This window comes from Peromyscus eremicus, chromosome 4 (genome assembly GCF_949786415.1).
Source record: "Peromyscus eremicus chromosome 4, PerEre_H2_v1, whole genome shotgun sequence".
Lineage (NCBI taxonomy): Eukaryota > Metazoa > Chordata > Mammalia > Rodentia > Cricetidae > Peromyscus > Peromyscus eremicus.
This window is the reverse complement of record NC_081419.1, coordinates 126872975-126896392: the sequence shown is the minus strand read 5'-3', so window position 1 is coordinate 126896392 and position 23418 is coordinate 126872975. Positions and strand designations below refer to the sequence as shown.

General features: G+C 48.9%; 1 protein-coding gene across 1 annotated transcript in view; it reads right to left on the bottom strand.

Moving 5' to 3' along the window:
• Positions 1-12371: 12371 nt before the first annotated feature.
• Efcab8 (EF-hand calcium binding domain 8) overlaps positions 12372-23418 on the bottom strand; it is a 74291-nt gene continuing 63244 nt past the window's right edge. The window contains exons 23-27 of the mRNA XM_059261675.1: positions 19555-19723; positions 15744-15876; positions 14399-14594; positions 14232-14330; positions 12372-13032 (exon numbers count right to left, since the gene is read on the bottom strand). Of these exons, the coding sequence (XP_059117658.1) occupies positions 12589-13032; positions 14232-14330; positions 14399-14594; positions 15744-15876; positions 19555-19723 (1041 nt within the window). The 3' untranslated portion in view covers positions 12372-12588. The remainder of the gene's footprint in view (positions 13033-14231; positions 14331-14398; positions 14595-15743; positions 15877-19554; positions 19724-23418) is intronic.

Here is a 23418-nt window from a genome sequence, read left to right as displayed (position 1 = left end):
GTTCCCAGAAGGACCTTGCCCTAGAAAAAGGACCCAGCAGGATGGAGGCAGAGTCAACTGGAGCATGCAGGCAAGGACAGGGAGGTAAAGGCTGGCAAGGGCCCAGCGAGGCATTGGAAGAGTGAAATCAGAAATGAGCTTGTCTCCAGGGAAGGCACACTGGGCAGCCCTGCCCTGCGGTAGAATCTGCCCCTGGGCCATGTGCCAGACCTCCAGACAGCCTGGTTCCTCCAGCACTAGCCTTGGGGCCCTTTGGGTCTCCACAGTGGAAGGGACTTCTGGAGACAACTCACACTCCCACTGCCCTGCCCAGCAGTCAGCCTAGAAGCCAAAATTTGTGGAACATTTCTCTGGCTCTTCTGTGTTTTCCTGAGGCAAGCTCCCAAGTATCCCAGGCTGGCCTTGAACTTCTGATGCCCCCTAGCTCTGTCTCTTGAGTGCTGAAAAGTACAGGCATTGAAAAGTACCCGGTTTACATGGTGCAGGAGATGAAAGCCGGGGCTTTGTGTATGTGCTGAGCAAGCACTCTCCCGACTGAGCTACAGCCTTGGCCTGTGTGAATTGTTCTTGTATGACAAACACCCCACTCTGAGTGGCTGTAACCTAGGAATGTGTCCCACCTGTGCTCTAGTGAGCAGCCCTCTCCTTCCAGGATCACCTTGGCACTCCCTCTGTGCCCTTTCCAGACAAATGGAATCGGCTTGCAGAACTGCTTGTTGGATTTTCAGCATCTTTTAATAAGGCTCATCTCTTGCTTCGTATAAACTCTGCACTTTTCTTGGCAGGTTGAGTCCTGGCTGTCTCAGATGTTCAGGGCTGTTGCAAGCGGGGTCCTTACCCTCGGTGACATTTTCCATGGAGTAACCCCTGCTACTTGTCACTCCTGCATTTGTCCCGCCTTGGTTCCCACCCTCCTGGGGTTCAAGTTCATTCTCTGAGACGTTCTAGGTGGACACTCACGTGATCCACTGTGTGTTCACACCCACTGATGCGGCACCTGCCAGGGTCAGCCAGTGAGCTATGGTGCGGGTGTCAGTCAGCTGGGACCTGCCATGGCCTGGGGTGCTCGGGGACATCTCCATAGCTCCTCAAAGTTACAGAAGATTCCAGGGGAGCTGTGCATGGGGAGCTCTGCCTGCTCCATCATGGAGAAGAGTTCACTGACCCCTCCCCAAATGAAAGGACACAGGCCATAGCTGGCAGACCCTCTGCAAATGTGATTCCCACTACACATTGTGAGGGGCACCCAGTGCTGCCCTCGACCCTGCCCGGGAAGTCAGGCCTGCTGATTCCATACTCTTTCTTCTAGCTCACTCCACATCATCTGCCGAGGCCAATGGTCCTAGGGCAGAAGATACAGGTCCCAGTGCACCTGGTGTGCCCAGCAAAGCACAGAGGTAGGGCTTATTTTAGGGGAAGCCTCTATCAGAAAAACAAAGGTGGCCCCCAAGGCTCCTCCTGTCCACCTCTTCCCAGATCCTCACCACTCAACCCCATCAGCATGAATCAGACATGTGGGCCACGAGCCAGGGTAGGAGTCAGGTGTCCCAAGCACTGAGACGGACCCGGAGGTATAAGACGCCAAGTCACCCCCAGGCCCCCAGAGTGGCGCCTCTGATAAACCCAGCTCCAGTCCCAGGATTTAGCTAATCCCCTTAATCTCCAGTGCCAAGGCAGCATGATTGGGACAGACTGAGACACACAGACTCCTGGAAAGACAGAAGGTCCCTGGTCCTACCCTTGCCCTGTCACCTTGCTGTGTCACCTGTGGGGGGTCACCCTCTGATCTTCAGTTGCTCGGTCTGCACCAGGAGATGCTAGCTAGCTTCCTCCACTTCCTTGTCCTGAGAACTGAGGCCCTGGGTACGGTGTGAAAGGTCCCTGACAGCTGAGATGGTGAGTGAGCTGCTTAGCAAGCACACCTATAATCCCAGAACTTGGGAGGTGAAGGGAGGATTAGGGAGTTCAAGGTCATCCTCAGCTACATAGATCAAGGTCAGTTTGGGTTATATGAGACTCTTTTCAGAGAGAGAGAGAGAGAGAGAGAGAGAGAGAGAGAGGAGAGAGAATGAATGAACTATGAACTGCTTGGAGCACAGTGAGGAAGTACCATGTCATTGTTCCTCCAAACAAAGTCTGCGTCTGAGCCTGTACACACCAACACAGCAGGAAATCCCATAGCCACCATTTCCCAGGTCTCTGTCCCCTCCCATGCCAGCTCTGGACAGAGACCCTGAGACTCTGGTTACCTGTCTGTCATTCTAAGACTAAAACCAGCAGAGGATGGTCCCAATTCACCCCTTTCTCAACATGAAGACCCAAGCCTCACAGAAAACTAAGCTCCAAGCTCCTCCAGGGCCTGTGGTCACATGGAACAGCTTCTGCTCCCAGCAGCCTATGGGCTCTACTGTGCTGTCCACACTACTCCCCAGCTCTGGGAGCCTGGGGCTGGGGCTCCAGGGTCTCTGGTCCCGGAGAGGAGACAACTGTGACCAAGAAAGGGAATTAGATAAGTTTTCTGTCTCTGAGGCCTTCCCTAGGAGAGGCCAAAGGAACCCCCAGCCTAAGTGCCCTTCTAGCAGAGCTGGCCTAGACAAGAAGGCAGAATTGGGTGCCGCCTAAGAAAGGACATTGTGATCATGCCACTGTGGATGGCTTGCCCCCTCTCCCAGAAATGTGTGTGCCTAGGTGGACAGGCCACTTGAGAGCATAGGAGTCTGTGGATTTTCTTTCCTGGTTCTGAGGTAGCCACTTCTCCTTCTGGAGGAATTCTGGGCCCAAGACTGACTAAGAGTATCACCCATGGAGGGTGCCATTTCTTATTTTAATCATCTGAATCACTAGGAAGGGTTGCCTCATTTTCTAGATGAAACTGGGAGAGATTAAAAGACCAGGTCAGTGTTGCCAAGACAGTGTGGAGAGCCAGGAGGGCACCTGGTGAGTATAATGGCAGAGATGAGACAGGTTAGGGACCTGCCTAGCCTGGAAGGTCAGCCCTGCATGTGTAGCCTTAGACAGGTGCCTTTTTCTGTGTGAGCCTCTCTTCTCTCCTCTAGAACAATGGAGAGTCACCCTCTGATGTCCACAGCAGGGCAACAATATCCCCATTAGATACCACAGGCTAACAAATATAAAGGGCAGAACTAGGAATGGATTACCTCTTTGGGAAACCATTGGCCAGTGAGGTCCCATAGCGCCCTAACACTACAGGCTATTGCCAGTGCTCTTGGTTACCTTCCAAACGCTGACAGAAGACCCTACTGCTGAAGACACCACATACTTGAGTCATAGAACACAGAGAAATTAAGCTGGTATTCACCCGGAAGCTTCATCCCTACTGGCTAGCTCTCATGGTTCTGGCAGCTGCTGTCCACACGGCCAGAGGTGAAAAGCAATCACCAGTCTTACCCATCTGTGAACCTTGTGAGCTCTAATAATGACTGGCCTGCCACGACACGCCCACTGATGCAAACGTGGTGTGAATGGCATGAGAGTGACCAACCACTTTCTGATTGGATGTAAGGTCCAGTCTACAGGTTCAAGCCCAGATGGGGTCAAGAATCTGTGGCTAGACAAGTCATAAGCCCTAGGGGAGAACCTACTAATATGACTCTGCTAAATGCACCTAGTATTAAACTGACTAAGGACTTACCATCATCCACATAGATTAGTGCATCTCTCAGCTTTCATCAGAGAAACTTCTTTTTGCAGTAGATGGTGATTTACAGACCCACAACTGATCAACATTCAGAGAATAAGAAACTACAGAGTGCTTAGTCCTAAGTGGGATATCTATATCACACACCTTCTCCAAAGCTCAGGGATCCTTGCAAAATAGGGGACAGAAAGACTGTAAGCGCTGGCAGTGGTGGATGACTACAGGGAAACTGTGTTTTCCGGATACAGCAGTACAAATGCACGCAGATACCCACAGTGGTTGGAACAGTGTGTGCAAAACTCACACAAAGCCATAGAATGATCCAGAGCTTCCTAGCCCCCAACAAAGGGTATCAAGGCAGGACCCTCCATCCCCACAAAGGCTATGGTGGTCTGTGCATGGAGGACCCTTATCCCAGAGGAGTGTCTTCCCAGCCCTCTCTCAAAAAGTAGTGAATGTCAGCACTATTTTTAAAGACATGTGGCTGAGGAGACAGTGTACTTAACCAAGTGCCTGCTGTGCAAACATGGAGACTCAGGTTTGAGCCCCAGGTCCAGCCAGGTATTGCAGTGTGTGCTCGTAATTCTAACAGCTGGAGGATGGACACAGGTAGATCCTTAGGATAGTTCCCAAGCCAGTCTAGACTACTTGGTAAGTTCCAGGCCAATGAGAGATCCTGTCTCAAAAAACACGGTGAACATCATCTGAGGAACAACACCAAATGCTTACCTCTGGCCTGCACACTCATGCACATACATGTATGTGTCACCTGAACACACACACACACAAAGGAACACACACACAAAGAATTGTCCGCACCAAACAGACTTTCTCTTTGGTTTTGTCAGAAGAATTTTTAGAAAAATTGAGCATTGATAATTCTAGTTTTCATGATCAAAAGAAGAAGATACACACTACTAATATCAAATTAAAAGGAAGCATCACTACAAATCCTACAGACAACAACAAAAAAGGGAAATTTGTGAACAGCTTTATGCCAATAAATTCAACATCTTAGTAAAAAGAACAAATTTCTTCAAAACCGTGAATGCCACAACTGACGCTAGAAGAACTAGCAGCAAAGTCAGACAGAGTAGTGCACCCACAATCCCAGCAACCAGGGAGGCTGAGCAGGAGAATGGCAGGTTCAATACTCAGCTAGATTGCTGTGAAGAGACACCATGGCCACGGCAACGCTTATAAAGGAAATCACTTAATTGAGGTGGCTCACTTACAGTTCAAAGGTTCAGTCCATTACCATCATGGTGGGAGGCATGGCAGCTGGGAGTACGGCGGCATGCAGGCAGACATGGTGCTGGCTACATCTTGATCAGAAGGCAACAGGAAGTGCACTGAGACACTGGGCAGTATCTTGAGCATAGGAAATCTAAAAGCCCCAAAGTGACACTTTCTCTGACAAAGCCATACTTAACTCCAACAAAGCCACATCTCCTAATAGTGCCACTCCCTGTGAGCTAATGGGGACCAATTACATTCAAACTACCACAGTTACGTAGGGAGAGTCTGTCTCATTATCATTAACAAAATGTAAAAATGACAATTATAGAGACTCGTTTATTAAAATAAATTTCAAGGCCAGATTTTTTTCACTTACAGAACCTGTAGAGGCCTCCTTGAGTCTTGTTTTCCTGTAATTCCACTGCTCAGGATAAAGTAACTGAGAAAGCTGAGTGTGCCCTGCTTCATGTTTGACCACTCCGCATCCCCGGCGTCTGAATCCAGAGTGTGCCGTGGAGTGACTCATAGATGTCCTCTGAGCTTGTTTCCTCAATTGTAAAAGCTGGTCTATTGGGAATGTAACTCAGTGGCTGAGCCCTCACCTGCTTTGGAACCCAAGAGTGAAATGTTCTCAGAGGGGTAGCAGGACATTTTCCTACAGAGCAGAACAGCCACCAGGTGGCACTAGAGACCAGCAGACCTGAGGCTGACCCACTCTTCCAGGGTGACCTGAAACTTCCCTCTGTGAACTACAAAGGAGGCTAAGGGAACTCCAGGAACGCCCAACTGTCAGATCCAGCTGCAGTGCCCCACTGTGTCCTGTGCCCAACACATCAACTCCCAGTCAATTGGGTTTGTTTCCCAGCACTGGGGAGGGGGGGGGGGGGGGACCATAGTTGCCATCTTGCTTGCCAGAGAGCGTTCTAAGGTAGGAGAGACCACAATGACTTGGCAGTCCAAAGAGGTACAGAGCCATCAGTAGACACCAGAGAGCTCCTGGCAGGCAATCCTGAGAGCTGTATGCCCTAGGTCAATTGTCCTCACGACGGGCCCAGTTCTGGTGCCTGCCTCACCTCTAGTCTGACTTACTTCAATTCTCTCCAGAAAGGATATGGCTCCCTCTGCTGGCCATGTGGAAGAACTGTAAAAACTCTACCTGCTGAGTACAGAGCTATCATCATCAACCTTGGCATCAAAGCTCTGCCCTGAGTGCAACTGTGCCCAGAAGTCACGTGCCCTTCCCTACTGCTCGTGATCTGTTAGAATGTCATCACAACAGCCCACAACTGCTGGACATCTGTCCCTCTGTCCCCTCACACCCCATCCCCACCCCAGAGAGTCAAGACAAAGGCATGAACTGTTTGAGAGTTTTATGTGTTTTGTTTTGTTTAAGGCTCAGAGGGCTCGAGAGATGGTTCAGTGGTTAAGAGAACTGTCTGCTCCTCCAGAGGCTGCTCACAATTGTCTGTAATTCTGGTTCCAGAGGACCCAGTGCCCTCTTCTGGCCTCTGCAGGTACTGCAGACACATGGTATGCAGACATGCCTATAGGCAAAACATCCATACACATAAAATTTTGAAGAATTTTCTTTCCAGACAGGTTTCTCTGTGGTGCGCCCCTGGCTGTCCTGTAACTCTCTCTGTAGACCAGGCCAGCCTCAGACTCAGAGATCTGCCTACCTCTGCCTCCTGAGTGCTAGAACTAAAGGCATGCGCCACCATACCTGGCTAGGAATTTTTTTTTTAAATAGGCTCTGCAGTCAGTCTCCTTCCTGAGTTCAAATCCCAGGTTTACTTAGAACCTGCTATGTGACCCTGGGGCAAGAGACACGACCTCTCTGCACCTTGATCTCATTATCTGGTAGGTTGGGATAATATCAGAACCTACGCCTTAGAATTGTTTCATAGTAAGTACCATTGTTGTCATTACAGGCTAAAACTATTGCTTCTTCCTAGCTGCGTGAGAGCAGGGTGGGAAGGGGCTCAGTGTTCCCTAGGCCCTATGGCTCAGAGCCATACTCTACCAGGAGAAGCCCACCACAGGAAGTCTACCAGAAGCCCACCCAGACTCCCCAACCCAGCCCAGGCATAAGTGGGAGGCTCAGAGAGAGCAAAGACAGAGGCTAGGGTCTCCACAGAGGAGCCAGGAGGGGCCAAGATCCAGAGGCCTGGGTTACAGCCAGCCACCCCTGAGTCTAATCATGCCCTGCTTCTCAGTATCTCTGCCACTGCAGATGTAGAAGCCTAGGGCTCAAGGAACAGTGGCCATGGGCCTTTGTGGCCACAGAAGAGACCTGATCTGGACCCCGGAGAAAGTGATGGTTGGCACCAAATGTCAACTTGTCACCTGATTAGGGAGCCTCAACTGAGAAACTTTCTACAACCTGTGGGGAAGTGTCTTGTCACACCTTAAATGTGGGTGGCACCTTCTCTTAGCAGCCCAGGTAAAAGAGAGGTGTCTTAAGTTACTGTTCTATTGCTGTGAAGAGACAACACAACCAAGGCAACCCTTATAACAGAAAGCATTTAATTGGGGGCTTGCTCACACTTTCAGAGGGTTGGTCCATGATCATTGTGGTGGAAAGGAAAAGGTGTGGTACTGGAGCAGTAGCTGAGAGCTTTACATCCTGATCTTCAGGCAAAAGGCAGAGGGCCTGGCCTGGGCTTTTGAAACCTCAAAGGCCACCCCCTGTGACATGACTTCTCCAACAAGGCCACACCTTCTAATCCTTTCCAAACAGTTCCACTAATTAGGGCCAAGCATTCAAACTGATGAGCCTAGGGAGTCCATTCTCATTTAAACCATCACAAGAGGGAAGGAGAAGAGCATTCACTTGTTACTTACTTGGCCTTCCCTCTTACCAGCAAGTTAATTCACCCCACTGCTGCCACTGCTGATTCCTTTGATGATATTAGAAGCAGCTTTTCTGGTCAGTTTCCAATATGGACTGAGGACCAATGGCTCTTCAGGAATACTCCAGACCATAGGTGACAGAATGGGACTGCTGAGAAACTTAACCTCACGGACTGAAAACCACTGGACTCTTGGCCTTTCAGATGTGAGACAGCTATTGTTGACAATTTTACTATTGCATAAGCTGATTTAATAAATCTTTTTAAATGTGTGTGTGTGTGTGTGTGTGTGTGTGTGTGTGTGTGTGTGTGTGTTGGTTCTCTTCCTCCAGAGAACTCTAACACAAATTGTGGGACCAGAAGTGGGATGTTGTCTGCCTCCTCCTGGTCCTCACTTTCATCCTCACCTTTGGGCCTTATAGCCTGGTCATTGGTCCAGAGGCAATGATGGGTGGACCCTGAGAGATGTATGCATTGACTTGTCTGACGTCTCCTTCAGGGAAAGTCATTGCTGGCTCTATAGATGCATAGGATTAATTCCCTCAGGTAAGGGCAGAGAGGGCAATCCTGCAGGAGGTAGGAATGGGGTGGGGGTGGGAATACACCCTGTGCTAAGAGTAGGGAGAGTATTTCATTCAGCAGAGTGAACACATCAGACCACCTTCAACCTCCATAAGGTCCTCCCACACATCTCCATTCATTTTCCAGTCATTTTAATTGCAAACATCTTTCGATGCTGGTAATTAATTTGCATTGTAGGTCAGTTAATCATGTATTGTGTGATGAAGACTTGGGTTTGATTTTCTGAAACTTGAGATCTATAGCTGCTGGAAAGATGACTCTCTTCCAGGGCACACTTTAAAACATTTAGATTACTTAAAAACATTTATTTATTTATTTATGCCCATTTGGAGTTGTTCAATTTTATCACTGAACTTATTTTTTTTTCCTTACTGTGTCCAGAGATGTGAAAAGGAACTCACCAATGACCTGGTGACAGATTGGCCACACTGGACCATTTCCATCATGGAAAGGGCAGCATTTTGTCCTTACTGGAATAGACTCCTAGTCTGGTTGTGGAATTACCTTTCCTGTATATGGTGCTTCCACCAGGAGGCACAATAAATGTCCCTTTGAAGTGGAGGCTAAGACTCCCTCCTGGACACTCTGGGCTCATAATGTCCTCAAGTCAACATGTTAGGAGGTGTGATTAATCAAGAGAGCAATTGAACTACTTCTCCACAGTGGAAGGAAGAGTATGTCTTGGATGTAAGAAATATGATTAAGGTCAGTGAAAAACTACAACAACCCAATCCAGGAAGGATGAGGAATGTCCTGGAGCAGTGGTTCCCAACCTTCCTGATGCTGCAGCCCTTTAATACAGTTCCTCATGCTGTGGTGACTCCCAACCATTATTTTTGTTACTACTTCATAACTATAACTTCACTACTGTTATGGATCATAATGTGAATATCTGTGGTTTTCTCATGGTCTTAGGCGACCCCTGTGAGAGAGTCATTCTACTCCCTGTCCAAAGGGTTTGCAGCCCACAGACTGAGAACCGCTGGCCTGGACCCCTGAGGAATGAAGATATGAGTAACTTCTTCAGGTAGAGAACCAAGGCCTCCTGAGGTGCTTACTGAGAGGGGAGGAAATACAGAACAGGTAGTAGAAGATGGAGTCATAAATACCAGCTAAGGTCACATGACCAGTCACAGAAATGATTATGGCTGACATGAGTGTTTTTGTCCTATTTGTTGAGCATGTGCTTATGCATATATTAAGTAGATGGCTGTGTTTTCTTCTATTTCTATCATGTGATGTTAATTGAGACATGAGTGGTTGTGTTGTAAAACTATATAATCATATTTAAGCTATGGGATGCTAAAAGATTAAGCATTGCTGGAGGGATTTAGAAGCCAAGTTCCTTGGAGTCTGGAACACTATAGTCTAAGCTCCGATCGTTGGTCACTGGAGTAACAAGGTTTTGTCTTCTCCCTGAATTTTGCTTTTGCTTCGGTGTGCTTGTTCATTTGCTATGGCCTTCTTTTTCTCTTTTAGAATAAAGAATGCTTACTTAGTGAGATAATATGTTGGAAGAGTGTAATTTGGTTTTTATATTCTTGGGAGCTTATAGTTAAGAGATCTGAATTTTTAAAGTATTGGGATTTTAAAAAGATTTTGGGGACCTTTTAAAGTTAAACTATATTTGGAGGTGGAGAGGTAGATACCTCTGCAGTCGGGAACACTGACCACTCTTCCAGAGGACCCAGGTTTGATTCCCAGCACCCACATGGTGGTTCACAACCGCCTGTAACTCCATTCCTGGGGTATATGACACCCTCTTCTGACCTCTGTAGGCACGACACATGCATGGTGCACAGAATACATGCATGCAGAACACCCATCTACATAAAATCAGTATTTCTTAAAGTTAGACTATAATTTATATTATAAAATAAACATCAGGCTTTGGAACAAGGCATGGAAGGTTGTGATTTTTAAAGTGATGTGTTTCTGTGTCAAGTCGACAAGGGCTAGGCTGTGATCGTTGGTTTTAAATGTCAACTTGTCACATACAGAATTACCTGAGTCATTGTCTACATTAGGTTACCCTATGGGTACGTCTGTGAGGAACTGTCTAGATTGTCTTAATTGATGTGGGAAGACCCACCCCAAATGTGAGCAGCACCTTTTGATAGCAGCCCAGATCAAAACGGAAAGAAAAACCATTCTCTCTTCCCTCTTACACTGAGTTAATTTATCTTGTTTGTTGCTGATGACTGACTCCACTGATAGTAGAACCAGCTTTTCTAGGCTTCCAACCTAGACTGAGAGCCAGTGGCTGTCCAGGAACCCTCCAGGCCCTTGGGGATAGAATGGGGCTGGACAACTCTGGGTTTCTCAGGCTCTCCGGTGGAAGACAGCCATTGCTGGCCTACTCTGACTGCTGAGGTACCCATCCTCAAGGAGCAGGCAGCCAACAGAAACTACCAGGTTCTCAGCCCCTCATGTGTGAGACAGCTGTTGTCAGACTATTTCAACCATGTTGAGTAAAACCATTTATAAATCCTTTATATGTGTTCTGCTGGTCCTGTTCCTCTAGAGAAGTCTGAAACACCTCTGACTGAGGAAGATTTTCCTAGATTAGTAGGTACTTACAGATGTGGCTGTACACATGGAAGAAAGGGCTGCGAAAGTTAATGTGCTGGAAAGGCTGATGATGCTGAGGCTTTGGGCCTCTGTTGGGACACGAGCCACCACGGCCCTGGGCCTCATCTTAAGGATCTCTTATTGTAGACTTGTCTTTGTAAGGAATGGTCTGTAATATAAATTTGAAGGTGGTATGCCTCGGAGGGCTGCCACCCCCAGGTACTGAGTCTGCTCAGAAGGCCCCAGGACCCCCTGGTACACTAGCCAGGAGCGGGTTTCAAGCTTCTGCCCCAGCACCCCACTCCCACAACACCTGACCCAGGACTCAGTGCATGCCACACATAGACACACATGAGGGGCGGGGGATGGCTCAGGGAGCAAAGCCATGTAAACATGAGGACTAGAGTTCAGATCCCCAGGACCCATGTATCAGTGAGCTCTGGATTCGGTTAGCAGCCTTGCTTCAATATAAAAGACAGAATATATCTCGTGTCAACCTTGGACCTACACATGCTCACACACACATGAAAAGACACCCGCACACGTGTGCCTACACACATGAGAACACATACACACACGTGTATCACACAAATGCATACAAAAAATTAAGAGAACATAAAGAGTTTCTCTGTGAGGAGCTTGGGGACCTGGGTCTTCCAGTCCTGTGGGTTGTGGGGACTTTAACAGCCCAAACCCCAAGGACTAAGAGGGTCTGGCCTTGTTGGCCCTTCTCTCCTGTGCCACTGCTGAGCCTCGAGCCCACTGCCCCTTGCTCGCTCCAGAGGAGGCTTCCCTCAGCTCTGCTAGCCCTGATGCTTGGGGCTTTGGGGAGGTGACTTGGTGCCACATCCATGGCAAGGATGGGCCTGAGAACTCTGCTCTGCCCAGAGCCACAAGCCATGGTCCTTAAAGGCCCCTGTTCAAGCTGGTGGGACCTTATGCTTCACGGCCTCTAAATAGAATCTTCTTGATTCCGGAAGTCCACACATGCCCTGGAGTTGACCTTCTGAGAGGGACAGAGGCCAGGCAGAGGTTGGGACAGGTGCATCTGGCCGAGAATGATGCTCTAAGTCCAGAGGAGGGGCCATCTGCTACATCCTCAAATATTCTTGACACAAGGCATAGAGAAGCTTCCAGACACTATGGCTGGGCCTGGGGTGCCTAGCAGCCAAGGGGGCCAGATAGTAGCAACAAGGGACAAGCAGACACTGTCAGCATAGAATGACTTCTGTGAACTGAATCAGGTGGCTGAGCCATCTGGCATCCCTACCATATGATCTACCTTCCATGCCACACAAAGCCCTGGTGGGGTGGGCCTGCTGCATGGTAGCAAAGAACCTGGGGATGCTGGGATATAGGCCCCTCTGTGTATGCCTAAGGCCTTGCCAGGCATTATGACCTGTCCCAGCAGAGCATGGACCTAAGCAGGTGAGAAACACACCCCAGCCTTGTCACCTGTAGGACTCTAATACGGGAGAATATTTATTTTCTTCTCCAGAACTGTGCAGAGCCAGAAGACAGCTGGGCTTATCCAGAGAGAAGCAGTGTGGGGGCCCCTGGAGGAAAAGGCTGCATCCCCTGGGCCTGGCACGGAGTGAGCCAGGGACATGCAGGACCCTATGGGTCCCCTGCCACAGAACAGAGAGAAGGATGGACACCTCAAAACGTGAGGAGGGAGCCCCCCCTTCACAGAGAACATGAGGGCGGCTCCCCAGGGCTTCGGATGCTGCACGAGGCAGGGAGCAGCTGGCTTGGTGGTTTCTGACCTCTGCGGGCCTGACTCAAGGTCTGGGGGGACGTAGAAGAGCTAGACTGTGCTGGAGAGGCTGACCAGGGCCTCAGGAAGGAGACTGAGGAATGGGGCCTCAGGGAGGTCGACCAGGTAGATTCCAGAACCCTGGAGGCTGAGGCTCCCAGGGAAAGGGAGGAAGGCGAGGCAACGGGTGTACTGCTGGCTGCTATGTCCGTGAAAATCTGACCCCGGATAGACTCCAGCTCTCTCCGGATGTCGCTAGCCACCCAGCGGATATGCCGGCCTTCCTGGTCCAGGACCTTATGCATCAAGAAGTCAGGTTGTTGGATTGGTGTAAGGTCAGTGAAACACAGGCTTTGGTAGACCTGAGGGGAGATCTGGGAACAGAACAGAAGATGAGTACTCACTGGAGCTGGTGGTACCAGGGACCAAGAACAGGCTTGCCATGGAGAGCCCTCAGGTCTTCCCATGCCAAGTAAATCTCTAGTGCTGCGGTGCTCCTGAAGACCACAGCTGTGGGGCCTACACAGCCCTGAGCAGGACCACCCTCTCACGCTCCCCTCCCTACACGTGTCTGTGAGGTGAGCCTGGTACCAGAACTCCTCTGCTTTGAAGCAAGGCCAGGAGTTGGACCTCAGGGGGGGCCTGATACAGAGTCCCTGGATATACTTCAGGTCTCCCATTAGCACTCCCCAAAGTTGGGCTCTCAGGAGCCTCCAGAACCCTCTCACACCAACCTCCCCAGTAGGGATGTAGCCTTTGGCATCATGGGAGCTCCCATAATGCCCTAAGGCAGAGAGGAGGGAAAGGCTGAGCAGGGTCTGCACAGGCAAGAGACAGGATGGAGTCCGATTGACTTTTGTAAGTCCCTGATTCCCCTTTCTACACCTAAGGAGAGCCACCTCCTTCCACATATCCCCACCTGTGCACCCAGTACCCACACACCTCACGTCTACTTTTTTTTTTTTTTTAAGATTTATTTTGTTGTGTATACAGTGTTCTGTCTGCATGTATGCCTGCAGGTCAGAAGAGGGCGCCAGATCTCATTACAGATGGTTGTGAGCCACCATGTGGTTGCTGGGAATTGAACTCAGGACCTCTAGAAGAACAACCAGTCTTCTTAAACTGCTGAGCCATCTCTCCAGCCCCATGTTTGTTGGGTTTTTGGTTTTTTGTTTTTTTGAGGTAGAGTTTCTCTGTGTAGCTTTGGGCCTTTCCTGGATCTCACTCTGTAGCCCAGGCTGGCCTTGAACTCACAGAGATCCTCCTGGCTCTACCTCCCACCGTCCGGCCCACATCTACTCTTGATCACCTACACTCATGGGTACAGGGGCAGTTAATCTGCTAATGAGTGGCCAAAGACTATAATGATGCCCTGGGGACTACAGACAGGAAAGGCTAGTGGAGGGCCACCCCTCCAGAAGTCAGGTGGTCTGCGTTCCGAGAGACAAGATCTCCGCTGACAGAAAACATGCCAGCCTGACCAGTCTATGCCAGAAACAGAGAACATGGACCAGATGAAGTCTGCTGGCCTCAGATGGCCCCCCGCATCTCAGATGCAGCCTCACTCCCTCACCTGCTGCTTCATCCAGCCGTACTGCACTCTGGTGGACAGGAGTTTGGGGTTCCGCACATGTACCTTGGGCTTGTAAGCTGCTCCTACGATTTTGCTTGCCTGCAAGAGTCACCGGTGAGAACCATAGCCAGGAGCGAGGCCCCCTCCCCTCTCCCAACAGTCCCCACCTGCTTGTTCTTGGCCCATTGATTCCAGCTCTCCTCGATGTCTTCCACGGACTTCTGTTTGGTCCACGGGGATGTGAGGGACATCTGATGGAGCCTGGCCCGCGCCTCAACTTCCTTCTCTGCTTTCCCATGCAGAAAAGCCATCAGCGCTGCCTGCTCGTGCCGCTGGTACAACAGGGCTTCAGCCAGTTCCTTGCTGTAAGAGGCTCCGTCACAACATGCGCCTCCTGTTTCCCTACCTGCGCCGCCCCCCCCCCCCCCCACTCAGGCCAGAGGGCCTCCCCTTTCCGGGTCTGAGCCTCTCCAACCCTTTCCTACCTCCTGCCAGGGCCCAGCACTGAGTCAGAACTGTCTGACATGAGCAAGGCCCAGATGCACCAGCCCAAGCTCTGCTGCCTTTTCTTTCATTCGGGCCTCAGCTAGACCTCGCCAGAAGGGTATGTGAACATCCCCAACCCAGGGAAGCTCTGTCTTGCCTTGTTTTATAAACCCGTACAACAAGACCGTCCCTCCAAAGAGGAGTATGCCTTGATGAGACAACAGGAGCCATAAAGATTCCATGGGTACCTGGAAATTACATCAAAATCAACTCCACAACCTCTCCTGTAAAGCCTTCCTCATTTAATCCAGTCAGGTGGCTGACCTCTAAACAGCGTCTCTCCTTGCTATTCCCAACACCTGTCAGATGGACCTCGGCCATGAGTTAGCATAGCCATCTCCCCATGTAGACTGTGGCTTCTTTAGGTTAGACCGGTGTGTGATGGTACTGGATGAAATCCAAGGCCTTGTCACTAGAGGCTCTGAGCCATATCTCTCTAAGTAGCCTTGGTTGTTCTGGAACTCATTGTGTAGATCAGGCTGGCTTTGAACTCATAGGGATCCACCTGCCTCTGCCTCCTGACTGCTAGGATGAAAGGTGTGGACCACCATGTCCAGCAATAATAAAAAAAAAAAAATTTGAAAGAACTGAAATCATTTGAAGTTTAAGGAATAAGGATGGAGTGGGTGATGTAGAGGGGAAGGAACCCAGAGGAAAGGCAATAGCTGGAGGAACAACCCTCTCTCTCCCATGCATCACACAGCTGTCTGCTCAGGGCCCTACCTTGGGCATTGGCGTGGGCAGCCCCCTGCCACATGGTAATGACCTGGACAGGAGCCACTGCCACGCTGCAGATCTCAATCTAATCTAGGAGCAGTGTGTGATGGTACTTCTTCTGACTGCTCGGTCTTGCCTCTGAGATGGTTAAATGGGGCCACGGGTTGCCTGCAGATCCTAAGCTTCTCACCCGACCCCAGTAAGAGATTTCTGGGGGCCAGGGAGCCCCAGGTGGCTGTAGTAACTCACTGCAGCTCAATGAAGGATCTCTTGAGGGTGGTGTCGGTCAAGTCAGGCTTCTCCTCTAAGGTCTCTTCCTGCTCCTGATCTTCAACCATTGTGGCCTCCTGCAGTTTATCCCAAAGATTCAGGCCAAATGTTCCTGTGATATGACCAGACCCTGTTCAGAACCAGGGCTCTCTGAACCCACTGCTTCTGCCCTCCACTCCAAGAGTCGGTGAGTGGCCCTGTGCTCCACCCCACCCACTCACCCAAACACTGAGTGTCTGCCATGTGCCAGGCATTACACTGGCTACACAACACATCTCTACATTTGCCAGTCCTAAGAGGTACTTGGAGCTTAGGCCTAAAGCATTCTGCACCATGTGTAGGTTGATATGGGAAGAATGCTGTGACAAAGGCCTGGTGACCCCCATTCAGGTTCCCAGCAGCTCACGTGTGAAATGACAAGAGCATAAATTGGGGTAAGATCTGGGGTGGAGCGGAAGACAGAGAAGTCAGCATCCTGTTCCGGTCCCAGCATGGATGACCTGAATTCAGCCCCAAAACTGACGTGGTAGAGAGAGAACCAATTTCTGTGAATTCTGACCCCCACATGGGTGCAGTGGCACAGGCATGCCATGTCATGTGTGAAACTACCCCTCCCTGACACATACACAATACATAAATAAAAGCAGGGATTCGCCTGCTATGGAGTAATGAAATTAAGAAAAAGAAAAGATCCAGGTTGTAAAATCCCATTTTGGAGAAATCACCAAAGAGCTCCAGCAGCAAATAAGAAAGCAACTATACTGACAAACAGGGAAGACTTTGCAAGAAACACTAGCCTGCGAGTCACTAGCTTCGCCAGGAGTTCCTGGTGTGGGTCTAAGCCGTGTGAGAACCAAGCTTGGCCTAGACAGAAGGATGCTGCTGTGGGACCAGCTGATCTCCTGCCAGCCCTGCAGCCAGTAGGATTGAGGCAGGCAGACCCCTGGGATTTACTGGCCAGCCAGCCTCGTCTAGCTGACAAACACCAGGCCAATGAGAGGATCTGATTCAAAAGACGCGTGCACCACACGCATGCACTCACATGTGCACACTCATGAACACACACATCACACAAGAATATATCTTAGCAAGCCAAGAAAACAACTAGTGAAAGTCTTTAAACGTTGGTCTTAGTAACAACTCCTTGGCCAGGACACCAAAAGCACAAATAACAAAGGCAAACATAGTCAGGCAGAGTTCTACAAAAGCGGATTACACGGAACTAAGAACTTCCGGGTAGGTGAAAGATGACCTATGGAAGGGAAAAACTACCTTACCATATATCCAACACGGGCCAAGCTAACCACTAAAATATGTAACTCTGCAGACTAATAGCAGAAAGACCTGATTCTAAAATGGACAAAGGACTTGAATAGACATTTATCCAAATGAGATATGCAAATGGCCAGGAGGATGTGGAAAGATGCTCAGCACCTCTACCAGGGAACAGGAATACACCTCACACTCATTAGTGGGGTTGTTATCAGGAAGGCAGGAAACAGGCATCTCTTTGATTCAGGGAACATGCAGAGAAATCAGAACCCTTGCAGGAACGTAACCCTGGGTAACTACTCTAGGAAGCAGTGTGGCATTCCTCAAAATTGAAATTGGGACTTCCATTAGATCCAGCCACCCCCTTCTGGCAATTCTCCTAAAAGAAATGCAAGCATGTGGTTAACACATTTGGGAAGCAGAGACAGGAGAATTGTAAAATTGGGGTCAATATAGCCTACACAGTGAGACCCTCCCCCGCCCCCCCCCCCACACACACACACTGAAAACAGGATCATTTGCCCCGCCCACCCCTACTCTCAGATGTCAGTGCAGCATTATTGCCAGTGGCCAAAACCTGTAAACAACACGCCTCTAATGGAATGCTCTTCAGCCTTAGGATAGAAGGGAATTCTGGGGCTGGAGAGATGGCTCAGTGGTTAAGAGCACTGACTCCTCTTCCAGATGACCCAGGTTCAATTCCCAGCACCCAAATGGCAGCTCACAACTGTCTGTAACTCCAAGATCTGACACCCTCACACAGACATACATGCAGGCAAAATACCAATGTACATAAGATAAGAATAAATAAATTATTCTTTAAAAAGAAGGGAATTTTGTGACTATGACAATGGGGATGAACCTTGAAAACACAAGGCCCAATGAAAGGAGCAGACACAAGGCAATGATCTCATGATCTCACGGCTATATGGTGTCTAAACTAGTCAGGCTGAGAGAAAGCAGAAAGCAGGACTGAGAAGAAGGGAGACACTGCAGGGTGACAGGGTTCAGGGATCTGAGGAAGGGTAGCTAGAGTGCTGGGACAAAGTCGGGCTTTATACTCAGCTGGTGGAAGAACGGAAATTGGGAACCACTTCAAAAGACCACAGGGCAATATCAACTGAAACTGAGGGGAGAACATATTATATATCACATATATCCTTGATTAAGAATCATCTCTAGATACATACCAAACAAGAATGCAAATATTTGTTTATTTGTAAAAAAGTTATAAGAGTGTTTATAGGAGTATTATTCTCAATCATGTAAAATAGCTAGAAAAAGTAACAGGAGTTAAGCATGATATTTACTGTAGAAACTCCACAGCTAGACTGTTTAGAGAAAGAAAACAGAAACAAAGAAAAGCTCACTCACTCCATGACCCCGTGTGTACAATGTGCAGAAACAATCTGAGTTTAGAAACCAGGCCAGGGAGAGCAGCCCCCACCTGGGGCCCAGCATTGGAGAATACAAGACAAAAGTCCAAGGCCAGCCTGGGCTGTCATAGTGAAATGCTGTCATCAAAAAGACAAACAAACAAATTAGGGTCCAAAGAGATGGCTCAGCTGCTAACGTGCCTGCTACAGAAGCCTAAAGACTGAGTTCACATCCTGACCACTCACCCTGAAAGCCAGGACAGCCGTGCACACCTCCATGCTGGGGCACAGAGACAGGCAAATCCCTAGAACTCACTGCCTAACCCGCCTAACCAAATCAGTGAGCTCCAGGTTCAGTGAGAGACCCTGTCTCAAAAAAGAAGGTGGAGGGAGAGTGAAGAAGACACCCAACGTCGACCTCTGACCTACACAAGTGAGTGCACACGTGCACATGTACCCACAAACACATTTGCACAGACCTGTACAGACACCATACCTACACATATACAGGAAAAGAAAAAATGTCAGGGCCTGGCGAGCCGGTTCAGTGGTGAAGGCACTTGCCACCAAGCCTAGTGGTCCGAGTTCCACCCCAGGGACACAGCAGAAGGAGAGAACCACCTCCCACAGTTGTCCTCTGACCTCTGCATGCATTCCATGGCATGTGCCTCCCCCAATACATAAATAATTGTAAAACACACACACACACACACACACACACACACACACACACACACGTAGCAGCCAAGGTAGGAGTCGGAGGACACCCAGGGGTTTCTGCTTCCCAATGTGGGCTATACAGACAGAGAGATGTACACTCTGGAAATTCAAAATGGAATACTTTGAATTTCTGAGCTTTTCTTTCTGTAACACCAGAACTGTGCTTATTTTCTTAAGAGAAAAGAACACACTTTACGAGATACACAATTTTCTAAAACTCACCAAGACAAGCAAAGCTGGGTGGATGAGTGAATGAATGGAAAGATAGCTGACGGCCAAGTGGACAAGCAGACCAATTCATATCTTGCAAGATTCTCTGAGTAGCTGCAAGACCCTTCTCCCCACGGGGCTTCAGGGTGATGCCAGGGTATGTTCCCTCAGGGACTGGGATAGGAAAGGCCGTGCTTCGGCAGCACCCATACCTATGGTATCACCAGAAAGTTTCCAAGCCTTGACGTCCCGGTCCTCACCAGCACTAACAACCAACTGGAAGGTGTCCACATACAGGACATCCGATACGCTCTCCATGTGGCTATTCCAGGTAACCAGAAGTGGTGGGGGAACCAGAGAAATGGTCTGGCCTTCCACAACCTGTAGCGGGGCAGTAAAGGATGACTTACACAATGCTATCACACAGATTGCACCTTAGCAGTTACCTAGGACCCAGAGCAGCAGAGCCCAGGGAAAGGCACCTGGACACCAGCCCATGAACTACCTCTGGGCACTTCACGTTAACGTGCCACTGATGACCTTTAGTAGGTTTCAGCCCTGGCCTCAGCGGCCCCTTGGTTAAGCCATCAGAATCATTTCCCATTTACTCTACATAGACTATCTCGCTGGAACCCACAACCTCATATGCTGTAGAGCATGATCACCACTTTACTGAGAAGAGAGAATCAGAGATATTCGGAAATCAACCTGAAGCCACAGAGCTGCAAGGTGATGGGACCACAACATAAGCCTACAACGTCTTCTAACTCTTCTCAGCAGAGTAGCGGAAGGACAAACTGCAAGGAGTGGCTGGGGACACGGACATCACACCACAAAAAAAACGTTACACTGTGAGAGGAAGGAAGTCTATATAACTGGGAAGTGACCGTGTGTGTGTGTGTGTGTGTGTGTGTGTGTGTGTGTGTGTGTGTGTATGGTGTGGGGGGGTGTGGGGGTGCGTGTGTTGTATGTATGTGTGTGTGATACGTGTGTGTATGTGGTGTGTATGTGTGTGGTGTGTGGGGTGTGTGTGGGTGGAGTGTGTGTGTGGTGGGGGTGGTGTGTGTGTGTGGTGTGTATGTGTGTGTGGTGTGTATGGTGTGGGAGGTGTGGGTGTACATGTGTTGTGTGTATATGTGTGTGTGTGATACGTGTGTGTATGTGGTGTGTGTATGTGTGTGTGGTATGTGTGTGTGGTACGTGGTGTGTGTGGTGTGTGTAGTGTGTGTGTGGGTGGTGTGTGTGTGTGGTGTGTATGTGTGTGTGGTGTGTGTATTGTGTGGTATGTGTGTGGTATGTGGTGTGTGTGGTGTGTGGGTGGTGTGTATGTGTGTGTGTGGTATGTGTATTGTGTGGTGTCTGTGTGTATGTGTGTGTGTGTGGTGTGGTGTGTGTATGTGTGTGTGGTGTGTGTGTGTGTGTGTCATGTGCATATGTACATACATGTTTGCCTGTGTTCAGCCCACATGTATACATGAGCACATGCATGTATGTGATGCAGTAGAGGTATGAAGTTGACCTCAGGTGCCTTCCTTGATCTCTCAGGATCTCTTGGTGAACCCAGAGTTTGCCAATCCCAGTTGGTCTAGCTAGCCAGCTTGCCCCAGGGATCCCCAGTCTCTGACCCAAGCCCTGCCTGCTCAGTTGTTAGATAGGTTCTGGGGTTCAGACTCCAGTCCTCACACTCGGCAGCAAGTGTGAGGTGCTGTATCCATTGAGCCGTCTGCCCAGACCCAACCATTTTGAGATCAAACAAGACTGAGGAAGGAACATTTATTCTGCTTTATTCCGACTACTGCAAACTGTAACGCAACAGTGAAAGGCAGCAGAGAGCTCAGAAACTAACCTAAGCATGTGTGAAACCCTGCTGTACAAGAATAGTATCAGAAAGTGTGGGTCAAACACAAACACAGTGGGCTGTCAAAAGAAAACCAACCATTATCACATGTGAAACTAAAATACACACTAAGAAGTTTGACTTTTTTATTATTAAGAAATTTTCTACTCATTTTACATATCAACCACAGATCCTCCTCTCCTCCCTCCTCCCACTCCCCCCCCCAGCCTTCCCCCCCAACCCAATCCCCATTCCCACCTCCTCCAAGGCAAGGTCTCCCATGGGGAGTCAGAAAAGCCTGGTACATTCAGTTGAGGCAGGTCCAAGCCCTTCCCCCTGCACTAAGGCTGTGCAAGGTGTCCCACCATAGGCACTAGGCTCCAAAAAGCTGGCTCATGCACCAGGGACAGATCCCGATCCCACTGCCTAGGAGCCCCCTAAACAGTTTAAGCTAAACAACTCTCTCATGTATCCAGAGGACCTAGTCCAGTTTCAAGGGGGCTCCACAGCTATTGGTCCACAGTTCATGAATTCCCACTAGTTTGGCTGGCCTTCTCTCTATGTTTTCCCATTATGATCTCGATGTCCGTTGCTCATAGAATCCCTCTTCTCTCTCATGGATTGGACTCCTGGAGCTCTGCCTGGCGCCTAGCCGTGGATGTCTGTATCTGCTTCCATCAGTTACTGGATGGAGGCCCTATGATGACAGTTAGGGTATTCACCCATCTGATCACCAGAGTAGGCCAGTTCAGGCACCCTCTTAGCTATTGCTAGTAGTCTAAGATGGAGTTATCCTTGTGGATTCCTGGGAACTTCCCCAGCACCCTGTTTCTCCCTATTCCCATGATGTCTTCATTTATCATGGTATCTCTTTCCTTGCTCTCCCACTCTGTCCCTGTTCCAGCTCGAACCTCCTGTTCCCTTATGTTCTCATCCTCTATCCCTTGCCCTCCATTACCACCCCCCCACCCCCAGTTCACCCATGTAGATCTCATCTATTTCTCCTTCGCTGGGTGATCTATGCCTATCCCAGAGAAGTTAGCCAGCTTCTCTGGAGCTGTGGATTACAGTCTGTCTATCCTTTGCTTTCATCTAGCATTCACCTATGAGTGAATACATACCATGTTTGTCCTTTTGAGTCTGGGTTACCTCACTTAGGACAATATTCTCTAGTCCCATCCATTTGCCTGCAAATTTCATGATATCATTGTTTTCTACTGCTGATTAGTGCTCCATTTTGTATATGTGCCACATTTTCTTTATCCATTCTTTGGTTGAGGGGCATCTAGGTTGTCTAGGTTCTGGCTATTACGAATAATGCTGCTATGAACATAGTTGAGCATGTGTCCTTGTGGTATGATTGAGTATTCTTGGGTATATGCCAAAGAGTGGTATAGCTGGGTCTTGAGATAGATTGATTCACAATTTTCTGAGAAACCACCATACTGATTTCCAAAGTGGCTGTACAAGTTTGCACTCCCACCAACAGTGGAGGAGTGTTCCCCTTGCTCAGCATCCTCTCCAAAATAAGCTGTCATCAGTGTTTTTGATCATAGCCATTCTGACAGGTGGAAGATGGTATCTCAGAGTCATTTTGATTTGCATTTTCCTGATGACTAAGGATGTTGAGCAATTCCTTAAATGTCTTTCATGCTACAAGCCGCAAAAATATAAATGAAGTAAGATTTCAGTTGATTATGACAAGCTAATGCCTGGAAGGAGCCAAGGGCCTTCCAGAGGTCAAGCTGAGGCTCAGGGATTTTTGGTGATATTGGCTTATGATTATTAACCATTTTCTACTATGAATTTCTCATGTGCTATTGTACCTTTTCCATCATTTATTGGGCACCATTTCCCCTCTACTAATATTTAGATAACCTTCTGTGCTGACAGCTATGCACAGCCAGAACCCCAGTTCAAGCCTCCCTGTAATTATCATCATTGGCAGCATCCAGCCAGGTCCATCCCCAGATGGAAGAAAGTATCTTATCAGAGATACCTCTGTACTCTCTAAGAACAGACTTAAGTGTCCAGACTACCTGTTTGAGAAGGCCTGATGGGTATGCTAATTAAGCTTAACTTTCTCCTTTCCAAAGTCTAGTATCTAGATCTAAAATCTAGTCTTAGATACACCCTTAACAATTAATTCAGAACTAAAGGGTTCCAACTTACAGGTACACTGAGCTGTGATGGAAGCTGCCTAGCCAAGTTGTTTAGTGACCAAGCACAGAAACAGTGG